This window comes from Molothrus ater, chromosome 19 (genome assembly GCF_012460135.2).
Source record: "Molothrus ater isolate BHLD 08-10-18 breed brown headed cowbird chromosome 19, BPBGC_Mater_1.1, whole genome shotgun sequence".
Lineage (NCBI taxonomy): Eukaryota > Metazoa > Chordata > Aves > Passeriformes > Icteridae > Molothrus > Molothrus ater.
In genome coordinates, this window is record NC_050496.2 from 4,901,848 (window position 1) to 4,915,604 (window position 13,757).

General features: G+C 49.3%; 2 protein-coding genes across 2 annotated transcripts; both read right to left on the bottom strand.

Annotated features, from left to right (window-relative positions):
* Positions 1 to 4,437: 4,437 nt before the first annotated feature.
* On the bottom strand, positions 4,438 to 13,574 carry CDK3 (cyclin dependent kinase 3). The gene is made up of 8 exons (XM_036394432.1): positions 13,518 to 13,574; positions 9,233 to 9,409; positions 8,239 to 8,316; positions 7,778 to 7,898; positions 7,114 to 7,284; positions 6,602 to 6,703; positions 5,762 to 5,965; positions 4,438 to 5,367 (listed from the first exon to the last, which is right to left on the bottom strand). The coding sequence occupies exons 2-8, from the start codon at positions 9,358 to 9,360 to the stop codon at positions 5,242 to 5,244; spliced, it is 930 nt and encodes a 309-aa protein (XP_036250325.1). The 5' UTR covers positions 9,361 to 9,409; positions 13,518 to 13,574; the 3' UTR covers positions 4,438 to 5,241.
* Positions 10,772 to 13,602, bottom strand: TEN1 (TEN1 subunit of CST complex). Its single transcript, XM_036394433.2, is given in 4 exon segments — positions 10,772 to 11,616; positions 13,242 to 13,399; positions 13,518 to 13,551; positions 13,554 to 13,602. Coding segments are annotated over 4 exon segments (381 nt in total). The 3' UTR covers positions 10,772 to 11,476.
* Between the last annotated feature and the right edge of the window lie 155 nt (positions 13,603 to 13,757).

A 13,757-nucleotide genomic window follows, 5' to 3' on the forward strand; every position in this document is an offset into this window, starting at 1 on the left:
TGGCTTTGCTTATCAAGAGGTGTGCTAAAAAAGGCATCCTTCAAACCTATTACTGTAAACCATTGGTGATATTCTGTAAGGGGTGTTGACAGGGTAAAGGGACTGGCTAGAACAGGGTGAATATCCTGAAATATTTGACTGATTGCTCATAGGTCCTGTACCAAGCTGTGGATTCATCCCAGGCTTTTTAACTGGCAAAATGGGAGTGTTCTGACTTACATTCTATCAATAATCCAAATTCCCTGAAATTTTCTATTAGACTCTCGATTCCCCTCCGAGATACTAACTTTAAAGGATATTGTTTCTGCTTTACTGGTTTTCATCCAGGTTTTAGGGTAACACAGGCTGAGCTTGTTGGGAATGGCCTGGAGTTCCACTGGTCCAAGTCAAGAGTGTTTTACTGCATTTTCTGTTATTTCTGGTATTCCTCCAGAATTTTCTAGTTCCAGTGTTCCCTGCAACACAAAAGTCCTTGCCTCTATGGCTTTAGGCTTGAGCACCAGTAATTGCATTTCTCCATGTTTAAACAAAATCTGTGCCTCCAATTTACTTAGCAGGTCTCTTCCTAACAGAGGAACTGGACATTCAGGCATATATAAAAATTGGTATGTTATCCACCATTTGCCAAATTTAAATTTAATAGGGTTAAAGAATGTTTGTTTTTCTCTTTCCCTGTTGCACCAACAACATTTACAGTTTCTTGGTTTAATTTTCCATGATTTGCATTTAATACTGAATAAGTATTTATAATATAATAAACTATTTTATATAGTATAAAATAAACTATTTTATATAGTATAATAAACTATTAGAGAGACAATATATTTTAAAGTGCACATATATAGTTTATATAATATAATGAACTATTAGAAAGTCAATTTTCTCTTTTCCCCAGCTCTGTTGTAACCAGGGCCTCAGCTGGGGCTCTCACTCGCGGTTCCCGTCACTCCTGATGGAGGGTTAGCTGGGTGAGCTTGGGCCCTTTCAGGTTCTTGGGGCATTCCCGTTTCCAGTGCCCCAGTCCCCTGCAATACGCGCACTGGTTCGGCTGCAGCGCTCCGTGGGCAGAGCCCCGCTCCGTCCTGCGGTTGAACAGCGCCCTTTGCAGGGCTGCGCTGAGCATTGCATCCCTACATCTTTCTCTTTTTTCCCTTTCCACCCCCCGTTTCTTTTCTCTCTCCTCCCTTTCCATTTCCCATTTCTTTCTTCTCTCCTCCCACTCAATTTTGCGTCTCTTTTCTTTCTGCTCCTTCTCCTTTTCTCTCTCCCGGATCTTGTTTTCTTCCTCTTCTCCCCTGTTATTAAAAGCTATCCAGGCCACTTGTAATAGTTCTCCCAGGTCACGGGACTCTGCTCCCTCCAGCTTTTGTAACTTCTTTCTAATATCTGGCGCTGAGTTCCCTATGAAAATGGAAGCCAGCTGTACAGCTTCCTCTGGTTTTTCTGGATCAATATTAGTGTATCTCCTGGCAGTTGCCCTTAGGCGTTCCACAAATGCAGTTGGAGTCTCATGTGGTTCTTGTTTCACCTCATAAAGTTTAGACCAATTGATTGCCTTTGGCATTGCATGTCTAAAGCCAAATAATATCCATTGTTGATATTGTCCCAGAAAAACCCTCCCCTCCTTTGTGTAAGGGTCCCAATGGGGGTCCTGGGAGGGAAAATGCTCCTCCACAGTTCCTGGTAATGCACCTGCTGTACCTATCCTGTCCACCTCTTTCCTAGCAGTCCTGAGTACCATCTCTCTTTCTGTGGAGTCTAATAGAGTATCTAATAGAACTTGTATAACCCCCCAATCCGGGTTCTGGGTCTTGAGAATGGTTTCAAATACTCTAGATACTCTCTCTGGATCTTCTCTGTAGGGCCCTGCCAGTCTCATCCATGCCTCGAGATCGACTGGGGAGAAAGGCACCTTCAGCACTATCAGGCTGTGAGATCCCACCCCTGTCCAGAGCTGAGCTATGGCCTCCTGCTTATCCCCCTCCAGCTTTCTCATTCCCTGCTCCTCTACCTCCAGCTTTCTTGCTCCCTGCTCCTCTACCTCCTGCTTTGTCACACCCTGCTCCCCTCCCTCCTGTTTTCTCATCCCCTGCTCCTCTACCTCCAGCTTTCTCATCTCCTGCTCTCCTCCCTCCTGTTTTCTCATCCCCTGCTCCCCTCCCTCCAGCTTTCTCATCCCCTGCTCCCCTCCCTCCTGTTTTCTTATCCCCTGCTCCCCTCCCTCCAGCTTTCTCATGCCCTGCTCCTTTACCTCCTGCTTTCTCACCCCCTGCTCCTCTACCTCATGTGTTCTCACCTCCTGCTCATCCTGGGTTCTCTCCACCACTGGACTCGACATTAACTCTTGCCTCCCCCTTGACTGCTCATCCCCTCCTTGTGCTTCCCCCTTTTCAGGCACACCCCAGTTCTCTATGGCCCTGTCTCCTGCATCTGGTGCCTCTATCATTTCTACATCATCCTCCTCCCATCGTCTGTGGCATTTCAAACAGTGGTGCCCAATACTACAAGAGGAGCAGCATTGCTTCGATCTCCTATCCTTTCCCCCTTCCTTTCCAAAAGCTAACATGAGAGGGTTTGACAGGCTGGGCAGGCACCCCCTTTGCAATTCCAGATGGTCTCTTAAAGTAAAGAACAGATCCACATAAGGCATCTCACTCCACTTCTCCTCTTTTCTACAAAACAGCCTCAGCTGTAACATGGTGTGATAATCTAAGGTGCCATTCTCCGGCCACTTCGCCTGATTGTCCAATTTATACAGCGGCCACCAGTGGTTGCAATATTGGATTAGTTTGGATTTCAGAAGCGAGCCTCCCCCTATCTTTTCCCAGCGGTTCAATACACATTTCAGAGGAGAATTCGGGATATCATTTCCCACTCTAGTTTTAGAACAAACCGCCCCCATACTCAATAATACAAATATATAACAACGGCTGGAAAGCGAATATAGCGATTACCTGGGCGCAGGGAGTCCCCGCGGCTGGTTCTGAGCTGCAGCGGGCGGGGGTGATGCTGCCCAGGCGGCTGGCGCTGGAGCAGGCGAGAACCCGCCGGGCCGGGGCAGGGCTGCTGTGCTGAGAGTCTGTTGGGTTTCTTCTCTTCTCCTCCTCCTCCCCGAGCCAAGATCCCGGCGGGGGAACGGCTGAGCTGCAACTGGGGGTGCCCCTGCCCGCCCGCTCCCACTCGCGCCGGGAATCCGGATCGCACTGGCACGAGAGGGCGCTTCGCGTCCACAAATGCGATTCCAGCGGCGCGCACAGAAAACAAATCAATAATCGATAGCTTCGAAACGCTAACAGTCAGTTAAGTTTCAACACTCTTCCTTAACGAGCTTTATATCACAGACGTCCCAGTGCTAATTTTACAGGCCGGCAAACTGAAATCAACACACTCACACACACACTGCCAGAGACCAAAAAGAATTCAGAGTATCGAAGCAAACTCCACCACAAAAGCAGGTACAGCAAGGTTTTGGCTCCGGTGTTATGAGCCTGTGGGTTTTTTTCTCCTCGGCCAGCTACACCAGTGCTTTAAGTTTCCTGCGCCAGGAGAACCCCTCGGAGGGAACTGGAACCCCTTAGTCCTGAGGGACTGGAAGCCCCAGTAATCCTGGGGGACTTGAAGCCCTGGACAGTGAGCTTTCCCAGGGACTTGACCCCTGTTGGGGGACTCAAACCCCTCACCAGTAACACTGTGAGGGAATTCGTACCCCTCGTCAATAACCCCAAGAAAAACAATTTAAAAGATGCCTTTACTCACCCCAGGGATCTTGCCTCGAGCCCCTGACGGTCTGAGGCCGAGGTTCTCCCCGAGAACCCCTCGGTGCCAGCTGGAGATCTGTCGACTGCAGATCCGTCGAGGCTCAGAGGTGAGCTCCTATCTGGGTGGCCAATAACTGTCACCAAAATTCACCAAAAAGTGGGTAAAATAAAACCCCTTAACACCAATGCAGCGTTAAGAAGTTATCAGAGGCCTGGTGCACGGGGGATAGGCTCCACCTGGCGTGCACACCATTCACTACAAGTTCATTGCTTAAATACAGTCACTGCGTGGGTATTATAATTGTTCATTACCATAAAACCTTCCCCATGTTCCCAGGTTCAGTTTTTTTCTATAATCTTGTTTTGGCTATAACTGCATTCCTAAGGCAGTTGTCTTCCCCTTATCTTCCTTCTGTCCTTGATGAGAAAGCAGCTCCTGCATACCCTGGTTCTTTGCTAAAAGTACACAGACACAGCAGAAATTGGATTAACACTTTTGGTACCAGTTCCATGACAGGGCTGAGAGCACATCTCTGTACCTGCCAAGGATTTGGCTGGAAAGGATAAAAGAAAGAAAGCAGGAGATGAGGAAGGGAGAAAGGCTCTGTGGAAAAAAGAACCAGCCAGTCTGTCTTGCATTACCAGCCTGATGGGCTTTGCCAAACAATGAACACCAAGGTTTATGAACAAATGGCAAGTATTTATTTTATACTGAAGAAAAAGAAATTAAGATGTCAACACCACACCAAGAGTCAGAGACATGCCCCCCAAACATTTGAACAGCAAAAACATTTCCAAGGCAATAAAGCAAAGAAAACAGCATTACATCTGGAATGATGATGGAAAGCCAGTGGTTTAGCTGCTCCCTGTTTCCAGTCATATGCAGCAAGTGCTTTATTCTAAGTGGATCTGCTTTATGCTAACTGGATCTTCTGGCTTCCTGGTCACAGCTAAGGCACAAACTAAGACACCTGATAGTGCTCTTCAGCTGTGAAAGAGAAGGATGTCAGCTCTGTTAAAGAGCTCAAACTAAACAGCTTGTCTAGTGCTGAGAAGCCTGGGTGATAACAGCAGCAAAGGGCTGAGCAGAGATGTGTCCCCCTTCCCTGGTGCCAGCAACTGCCACCAACAGAGCTGGGGATGCTCCAGTGCTGGAGACAGAAATCACTGTGTGTCACCTTAGCTTACTAGTGGAAGGACAAACCTCAGAGAAATGCTCTCTTTTCTACATTTCAGTGGTTTATGCTGATAAATAACCCCCCCCCCCCCTTTTGCACATGACCTCTTCAAAACAGCTCTCCTGGCTGCAACCCAAACTTTTCCCCAGCAACAGACTGAAAGTCTCTAAATGCCAAGAATGTCCCCTTCCAGGCTCCTCAGGAGAAACAGGACCCTGGTTTCCAGCCAGGCCCCTGCTAAGTGCCCCAGACCACATCTGCAGGGCTACCTGGAGGGGCAAGAGCTTGGGGAGAGCCGTGTCCTCTCATCTGCAGTCTCTCCGCAGCACAGGTTGCTGTTCAGGGCTCCCAGAGTTTCTGCAGAGGAAGTACTGGTGGCTGAGGGCTGCTTTGGCTGAGATGCGCTTGCTGGGATCATACAGGAGCAACTGCTGCCAAGAGAAAAACCCAGCAGATTTAGGATTTTAAAAACTGGCTGATTGATTGCACCTGCACACAGCTGGGCCCAGTTGCTGATGTTGGTCCTGCCTTTTTCCTTCTCTGGGCTCAAGGAGTCACCCACAACTGAAGTTACTCTGGGGATTATTTCAGAAGAGTTCCTTGACTCCAAATGCAGTGGTTCCTAGATGAGGAACCTGCAATGAGTCCTTTTTCAGAGTAAGACTGAGCCCTATTCCATGATTTGGTGCTTCTGCAATGTCAGAGGTGAGCACTCAACCCATATCAGCTACACTTCCAGGTAATTAAATCTCAAATATCGCTATTCCTTGCCCAGTTTAAAAACATCCTGTCTATCCCCAGGCCCTGTTCTGAGCCCTCACTCACCGTCAGTAAATCTCTCCCATCTCGATCTAAGTTTGGAACAATGTCCTTCATCTCCTTCCTTGGCCACCGGGGAAAGCTGCCCTTGTAGTCAGGGAGCTGGGTCACACCAGGCCAGGTCACCTCGGTGGGAGTGCCCAGGGTGCGAAAGATCTGGAAGAGCTGATCGATCTCAGAGTCCCCTGGAAAGAGGGCCTTCCTGGTCATCTGGGGGTAGAAAAGAAAAAGCCAGTTCCCACCTTTCCATCAGTTGTGTGCCCTATTTCCTGCTGCGAGCAGCCCTCTGTCCCAGCAGGTGCAAACACCTGCACAGACCAGGGCAGTTGCAATGCAGTGATTCTGCCAGGCAGTGGCTGGGAACATCACAGGTGTCTGACTGCTTGCTCCCACTCTGCTCTGCGGCTCAGGGACTTTGGGAAAGAGGAAAAGTGCTATTATACTGCAGGGCTAACCACAGCTCTTCCAAGGGGAGTATGGACCCCTAGGAGATCCACTCTACCATGTCACAAGAGTGCTTGTTCTCTGCAGCCCACCATGGGGACATCTGGAAGAGTCATCTCCTCCCAGGGTCAAAATGCTGCAGCAATAAGGCTGAAGTTACCCCTTTTGCAAGGAGAGGCATCATGTTCCAATGTACTTGAAACTGCAGCCTTCTGCCAGGCCCAGAGGGTGGTAGATTTCCTTCTGAGATAAGGAACAGCTAACTCTTAGGGTGGACTTTCCATAAAGCAAACCCAGGACAGAGTGGGAACACAGTATGCCAGATGTTCTATATCTCATCCCTCCTTCCCACTGCAGCTGCCTCCTTTGGCTCATGAAAGAGATTATTTAAGCCCATCCTACCATTTCTGCAAAGATGCAGCCAATGCTCCAGATATCCACAGGGGTCGAGTAGTATCTGCATCCCAGCAGTATCTCAGGGGCTCGGTACCACAGAGTCACCACCTGGAAAGGAACCAACAAACAAACTGTGTCTGGTTTCCCTGGATGAAACCAGAGGGGTGGGACCCTCCCTTCTCAGCTGTAATGCAGTGACTGTACAAATCAGAGCGTGCTAAGGCCTTGCTGAATTTACAGACACTTTAGTGCCTGCAAGGTTGGGATTAACAGAACATTCTTCAAAAACACTCTGGAACAATTAAGTGTACCCTGTGGAGAGAAGGTGGGAGCCCAGCTGGCAGCCTGGCTCCAGTAGACAGTCAGCACACTTTGTGGTGACATGGAGGTCCCTTAGCTGCAGGTGAGGCTAAGAGCACATCCATGGCTATGCCTCTCTTATAGATGAGCAACTTGTACTGCTGCTGCTGTTCACCCACTGTGGATTGTGTACCCCACTCAGGGAGCCTCAACACTACCTCATGAGTGTATGTGCGTAGGGGGACCCCGAAAGCTCTTGCCAGTCCAAAATCAGCCAGCTTGATTGCTCCTGCTTCGTTAATGAGCAAGTTCTGCGGCTTCAAGTCCCTGTGGATGACCCTGTGCGAGTGGCAGAAGCTCACACCCTGCAGCAGCTGGAAAAGGTAGTTCTGAGGAGAGAAAAGATTTCAGATAAGGCCATGATGAAAACACTTTGAACTCTGGGTTGTGTGAACTAACGCACTTTGGATCTCTTACAGATCTGAATGGGAAGAAAGCCCTTGTTACAGTGCAGCATCAGGCTTATGGGCCACTACTCAGAGATACACACAAACTGCTGCCACACTACATGGGGACACAGAGACTCTGGTCCGGGCACTGCCCTTCTCTTCCACCCACCCATTACTGTCTACAAAGGCAATTAGCAACAGATCCCTCCTTTGTTCTGCAGTAGGATAGGCTGGAGAGCCTAGAAACTTCCGGGAAATAAACATTTCTGAGCAATAGTGCCATGAGGGTTTCCCAGCTGAAATGTTTGAGATCTGGGAGGCTGAGGAATCATTTCCAGGCCCAGTCTGAGCAGTTCTGACATGGTTGTGCCCAGCAGAAGGCAGCAGGGACATGCTGTCTGCCCTGCCTGTTGGCATTGCTTCCATGCTGTACCTTGACCAAGCTTAAAGGAAGGTCTCCAGCTTGGCATGAATCCATGTACTTCTTCAGGTCCTGATTCAGATACTCAAACACCATATAGAGCTTCTTCTGGCTGTGTATGACATCCAGGAGCCTGTAAAAGAAGTACAGCTCTCCTTTCAATATCTGCTCCAAACCTCTGCAAATACCCAAACATCCCTCCTCCCACACATGCCTCCGCTCTGTTGATCCTTTGGAGAAGAGAGAGGCAGTTTAAGGGCAGAATCTAGTATGGGGCAGCAGCAGTGTGTTGGTGAAGTGGCAGACCCATGAGGTATTGCTGAAAGACAGGGAAGTTTAAGGGATTCCTGAATTTTGCTGTGTATTTTGGTCCTGCTATGCAGCTGGGGAAGGAAAGAAAAAACCCCTTGCTGCCTGCTCCCAGAGCAGGAGCTCATGGATGAGCTGGTGGGGAGGGTGCATCCAGGTCTTACCTGACTATGTTCGGGTGCTTCAGCTCCTTCAGCAGTGAGATTTCTCGGATCGCAGTGCTGGGGACACCCTCTGACTCCCTGTGGCAGAGACAGGCTGTACTGCACCCCATAACCCAGGGCAATCCCACAGCCCAGCAGGGCTCTGTGCCTCTTCCCTCTTCCACTGTACCCCAAGGGTGCATTAGAGTTTGGGGTGCAGCAGTGGCTGGGGCGGGCTGGCGTGAGGCTAGGGGGGAAATTGAGTTGTGGGCAAGGAGAGGGAAGGGATGACCTAGATAGACATGCAAGCCTTGGGCCAGAGCTTCTTTGGAAGCACCTAAGGGTGCATTTAGAGAAGCAGTAATGTATTATTAATTACCTAGGTCTTTCTTCTTGGAGGTGGGGAGGAAATGAAAGCTCTTCGCCCCTCAGGCAGCCACCTCTCCCATGCTGAGGGGCCACCATGGGGTGCAGCCTCTGCCAGTCCAGGCAGACACCCCTCACTGTGCACACAGCTCAGGGATGACGCAGGGGAACAGAAATAAGCTTTTATCTGCTCAGTCCCACTCTGGAGGGCTGAGGCTGACCCTGCCTGACCCCCACAGCACAGCCCTGAGGGAGATATTACCTCACAACATGGCAGCTGCTTCCCTGTGCCCTGGACCCAAGTGGTACCCATGGACCCAGGGCCAAGTGGTGCCAGGCCAGGCCCTAAACACTCACACTCAAAGATTCTGAGCTGCTGGCTCAGCAATGGGTTAAATCAGCCCTTCTTTAGATCATCTAAATGTTGGGGTCTTCCCTGTGGACCCACACAGCTGCTATGCCCATGAGACACAGAGCCCCCAAGCCCTCGAGACAACACTCCCTTTGGCTCTGCCTTTCCTGGTGCCACAAGATTATTTTAATCCTAGAGACACCTTCTTTCCCCTCATGTGAGGCTTTTTTGTGCCTCCCACACCATACCAGGCACAGGCCTGGCGCCATGGCAGGCCCAGGGCTTTGCCCCACTCACGCGTCCAGGCGGATCTTCTTGAGAGCCACCAGCTGCCCCGTGCGCTTGTTGCGGGCCTTGTACACCACGCCATAGGTGCCCTCCCCAATCTTCTCCACCTTCTGGAATGACGCCTGGATGGCCTCCATGGGGCTGCCTCGGCCTGGCAATGGCACTGGGGGCGGCTGGCACCGCGCTCTGAGGGGAGGGAAAAAAGCGGGAAACGAAAAAGGGGAATGTGGGGAAGGTGTTTGAGCCCTTCAGGTGTTCCCTGAAGTGCTGCCGGGGTCTGGGTCCCACCTTGGTGCTCCCTCAGCCTTGAGGGAGCCCTCAGGGACCTGCCTGGGGCAGCTGTGGGTGGACAGGGCAGCCTGGTGGGCTCTGGGGAACTTCAAGGTGCACAGAGCCACAAAGGAGCCACCCAGGGCTGGTTGTTCTGCTGCCCAAGTTGTGCAGTGTGCTGGCTACAGCCAAAAATTGAGGAAAATTGATGTAAAGATGCACTTTGGGGCCTCAGGAAGAGCAGCATGAACTGCACAGGGCCAGGGTTAGCTCTCCTGCTCCATCTCCACAGTGCTGGGCATCAGTGGTGTAATTGGGTTCATAATTATGGCTTGCTGGGATATGCTGAGGGCAAACACTCAGCAGAAATGTCTTTTTTATTGTTTGGTTGGTTTGGGGGGGTGGTGAGAAGGTTTTAGTGTGGTTTTTTTTGGGTTTGGGTTTTTTTGGTGGTGTTTGGTTGCGTTTGGTTGTGGGTTTTTTTTGGTTTGGTTTGTAGTTTTTTGTTGGGGTTTTTTGTATTGTGTGTGGAGTATTTTTATTTTTTGTCTTTTTTTCCCCCCTTTTATTTTGTCTTGCACAATTGTCCCTTGAACCTCCCCAACATGGGCCGTGCTTCTCAGTCAGCCTTTCGGGAGATGTCCTTGAGGGGGAATTAATCATTGACTTGATAGCTGGCAGAAGACGAGATTAAAATAATCCTACGTATTGTGGTACCAGGAAAGGAAGAGGCAAAGGGAATTTCATCTGGAGGACTTGGGGGCTCCATGTCTCTGGGTGGGCATGGACATTGCAGCTGTGTGGGTGCACAGGGAAGACTCCAACTTTTAGGTGACCTAAAAAAGGGCTCATTTAACCCATTGCTGAGCCAGCAGCTCAAAATCTTTGAGTGCAAACAGAAAAGGCTGGAGATGGCTGCATTTCCCTGCAAACCACAGGCACAGCTCAATCCAAATTTGGGGATTTCCACAGCACAGGAGAGTCTTCTCTCCCTTGCACAAACATTTGATTCTCATGTGACATTAGCAATGTTCTGTCCTTTTGTCAATGGTTTAATACAGCTGTGTGGGCCTGGCACTATGTTGTTACACCAGAGTGGCTCTGATGTAACTTAATCTCCTTTCCTCACAATTTTTTTAAAGCCAGCCACTTCCATACACACCCAGTACTTAGGAGGAGGAAAACTGAATTTTCTTACATCATCTGGAGGGTTTGTGCAGGGCCTAACACATCTGACTTGGCAAGAAAGAGGGATTTAATCAATAAAGACAGGCTGCCTTCTTTTTTCATCTTTATTTAGAAAAATTTCAATCAAAATCTTTAGATACTTCAAAAATAGTGATTTAAGGTCTCTTAAACTTAGTTGTGTCTCAAGGAAGAAAGTCAAGTACTCAGGTTACTGCAAATATTTATTTTAGAATTAGAATTAATCCTCTCCTTAGATACTAGCTCTTCCTACCTGAAGAGGCAGGTGCTACTGAAAATAGTGACTCTTTGTTCTTCTTGTTTCTTTGGTCAGTCCAGATAGGTGAGTGTTTTGGCAGGAATGTTCCTGTGTGGCAGCTGAGTCAGGGTACCCCAACACAGGCACTCATGGGCCCACAGCCAGGCAGGGCTAATGAACTTTGTGCTAATGCCCTTTTCCCCCATCTGCCAAAGGTGAGCTGCTTAACTCCATATTCAGAGACTTCTGACTTCTTCATGTTGTGCACTATGAAAGAACCAGTGTAAAACAAGTGTTCCCTTTCCCTAACCACCCTTTCAAGCAAACAACAAACCTGCTTCCTAGAGCTATTTTCAGTCATGACACCTGGGGCAGGAATGGACAGCCCACAGTCACACACATTGACTCAGTCTTCAAGTGTTTCCCTGCTCAGTGACTTTGCTGTTTGCCACAGCAAACACACCTCCTGATTGACTTTTAACATATTTGTTGCAAATGGCAATGCAAGGACCAGCATGTGGCTGGTCTCAGAGCTGCTGTCAGGATGTGCTGCTTTCCCTCTGCTCCTGCCTCTCACTGAAGTATTTCCTCTGCTCCTGTATGGCTTGTTCCAGCAGGGCCACATTCATCCCTTCCACGCAGGTCAATATTCGTGCTTTTACCACAGGACTGGAAGTTTCTGGAGAAAGGAAAACAAAGCAGCTTGGAGATAGAGAGTTCCCTCAGGCAACATATGACTCAAGCTAGGCAAATAATCATAGCCTGAGAACTTCAGGAGACCAGTCTGGCTGCATGCTGCCACTGATGTGAGCAGCAGGAGCATCTTAGTTCAGTGATGTGCTTTCCCTCTGTCCTGATGGCTACAAAATGCTGGTGGCTGACACTGCACTCCCCTTGCACTGGGGAACAGTGCCAGTGCCTGCCATCTGTCTACTTTGTGGCTGGATGCATTTTGGTTTTCCCTGGCTGAAAAGCAGCAGTGATGGGTCTGAGCTCATTTCTGAATGCCCCTGTGCAGACAAGAGGGCTTAGAAGAGGCTCAAAGCTGGCCTGCAGCCAACAGTTCATTGGTGGCATTCAAGTGGCAACATGGAGCTGCACAGAAGGGGCCAAACCTTGGTGACAGAGCCTTGGTGACACAGCCACCATCTCAGTCTGCTCCCCTTCCACCCCTGCAAAATGGGGCCAACTCCCTCCTAGGCTGGGATGACCAAAATAATTTTCTAAAGGAATTTTGCAGCAGTGGCTTAGCAGGTCACTCTCCAGGGGCCACGTGAAGTGTGGCTTTCCACATGCCACTGAGGACTTGTATGGCATGAATGTGAATGCTTTTTATCAGGTGTGGCCAGGATAACAAAGAATTTGCTTCACCATCCCTCAGCTTAGAGCAACTCCCCACGCAGAGCACCAAGCAGCTGGAACACAGGGCACCCCAGGAAAGGACAACAGGGTGCCCTGCATGACACAGTCTGCCTGCATTCCTCACATGTCTGAGGGCAGGGATAATATATTATTAGAGCCTTTCAAGGATGGCAAAGACCAATCCAGTCACTTGCAATGAGGTATTGCTGCAATCTGCCATGTTTGGGGTGAAGACAGTTGGTGTGGTGGCTGGCAGTGATGCCAGAAGGCTTTTTAGCATAGGTTTCACAAGCCCAACAATGTGGCTGAAATGCTTCCTGTTTCTGAAAAAATCTGTGCCAGAGGACCAGATTTTCACCAAGATAAGTGTCGCAGACATCTTTTCATTAAAATCCTTTCATTAGGATTTTTCCTGCTGAGAAGCTTCAGCAACAAGATGTAAACAATGGTTATCTGCTGCTGTGGAATGCAACAGGTCCATCTGTGATTGGCCCATCTTGGATGTTTATAATTAATGGCCAATCAAGGCCGAGCTATCTCGGACAGAGTCTGAGAGAGCTGCCTTTTGTTTTCATTCTTTTCTATTCTATTCTTAGCTAGCCTTCTGAGAGATGAAACCTTGCCTTCTATTTCTTTTTAGTATAGTTATAATGTAATATATATATCATAAAATAATAAATCAAGCCTTCTGAACATGGAGTCAACATTCCCGTCTCTTGCCTCATCCAAGAACCCCTGCAAACACTGTCACAGATAAGGGTGGCTCTTCTCATGGTCAGCTGGGACAGACAGGCTGCTCCTACCTTGAATCACAGGCTCGTGTGATGGAGGAGCTGCACGAGAGGAGACTTGGTCCAGGCTGCCCTCAGTGACTCAGGGAGCCCCAAAAGAGCTGATGTACTATGAAGAGCAGCAAAGGGCACCAGTTCCCAAAGCATTTACCTTCCCTGTGTTCAGCCTCTCCCAGGACCATGTAGGAAGATCCCACTTGGGCTTGGAATGGCTCCACAAACTTGGTGTCAACACAGACCTGGTACTGAGCTGAGTTGTGCTGCAGGGTGAGAATGGCTTCAGATCGGGCCAGGTCATAGCAGCATAACCTGGAATGATCAATTTGGGAAGCTCAGCTGTGCAGAAATCCAATTACAAACCAAAAGGGGATGCTCAGTCAGTGAAGGAAAGGTCTGGCCTGGAAGGAGGGCAGGGTACCCTTCTCACCTGCCAAATGTCCTCAGTGTCTTCCCCTCGGGACCGAGCTGTTGATCTCCCACGGGAAGTAATAGACACCAGCACTTGGCAGCATCTCACACAACAGCTGACCTGCAGTAAAGCAAAAGGTCTGACTCCATGCTTCTCCAGTACCTGATCCAAACTGCGATACTGCCCTTCAACTCTTTCCTTGCCCAGGTTCTTCCATCCAGGGGGCTGCAAGAGCTTCACAGCTTCCCTGCTGAGTCC

Excerpts from the sequence above, each read along its gene's own strand:
- CDK3 (XM_036394432.1), bottom strand. The coding sequence starts at position 9,360 with ATGGAGGCCATCCAGGCGTCATTCCAGAAGGTGGAGAAGATTGGGGAG. Across the intron at positions 7,285-7,777 it reads TTCCTTTAAGCTTGGTCAAG|AACTACCTTTTCCAGCTGCT; the intron begins GTACAGCATGGA and ends TTCTCTCCTCAG. Across the intron at positions 5,368-5,761 it reads ATGGGAGAGATTTACTGACG|CAGTTGCTCCTGTATGATCC; the intron begins GTGAGTGAGGGC and ends TTCTCTTGGCAG.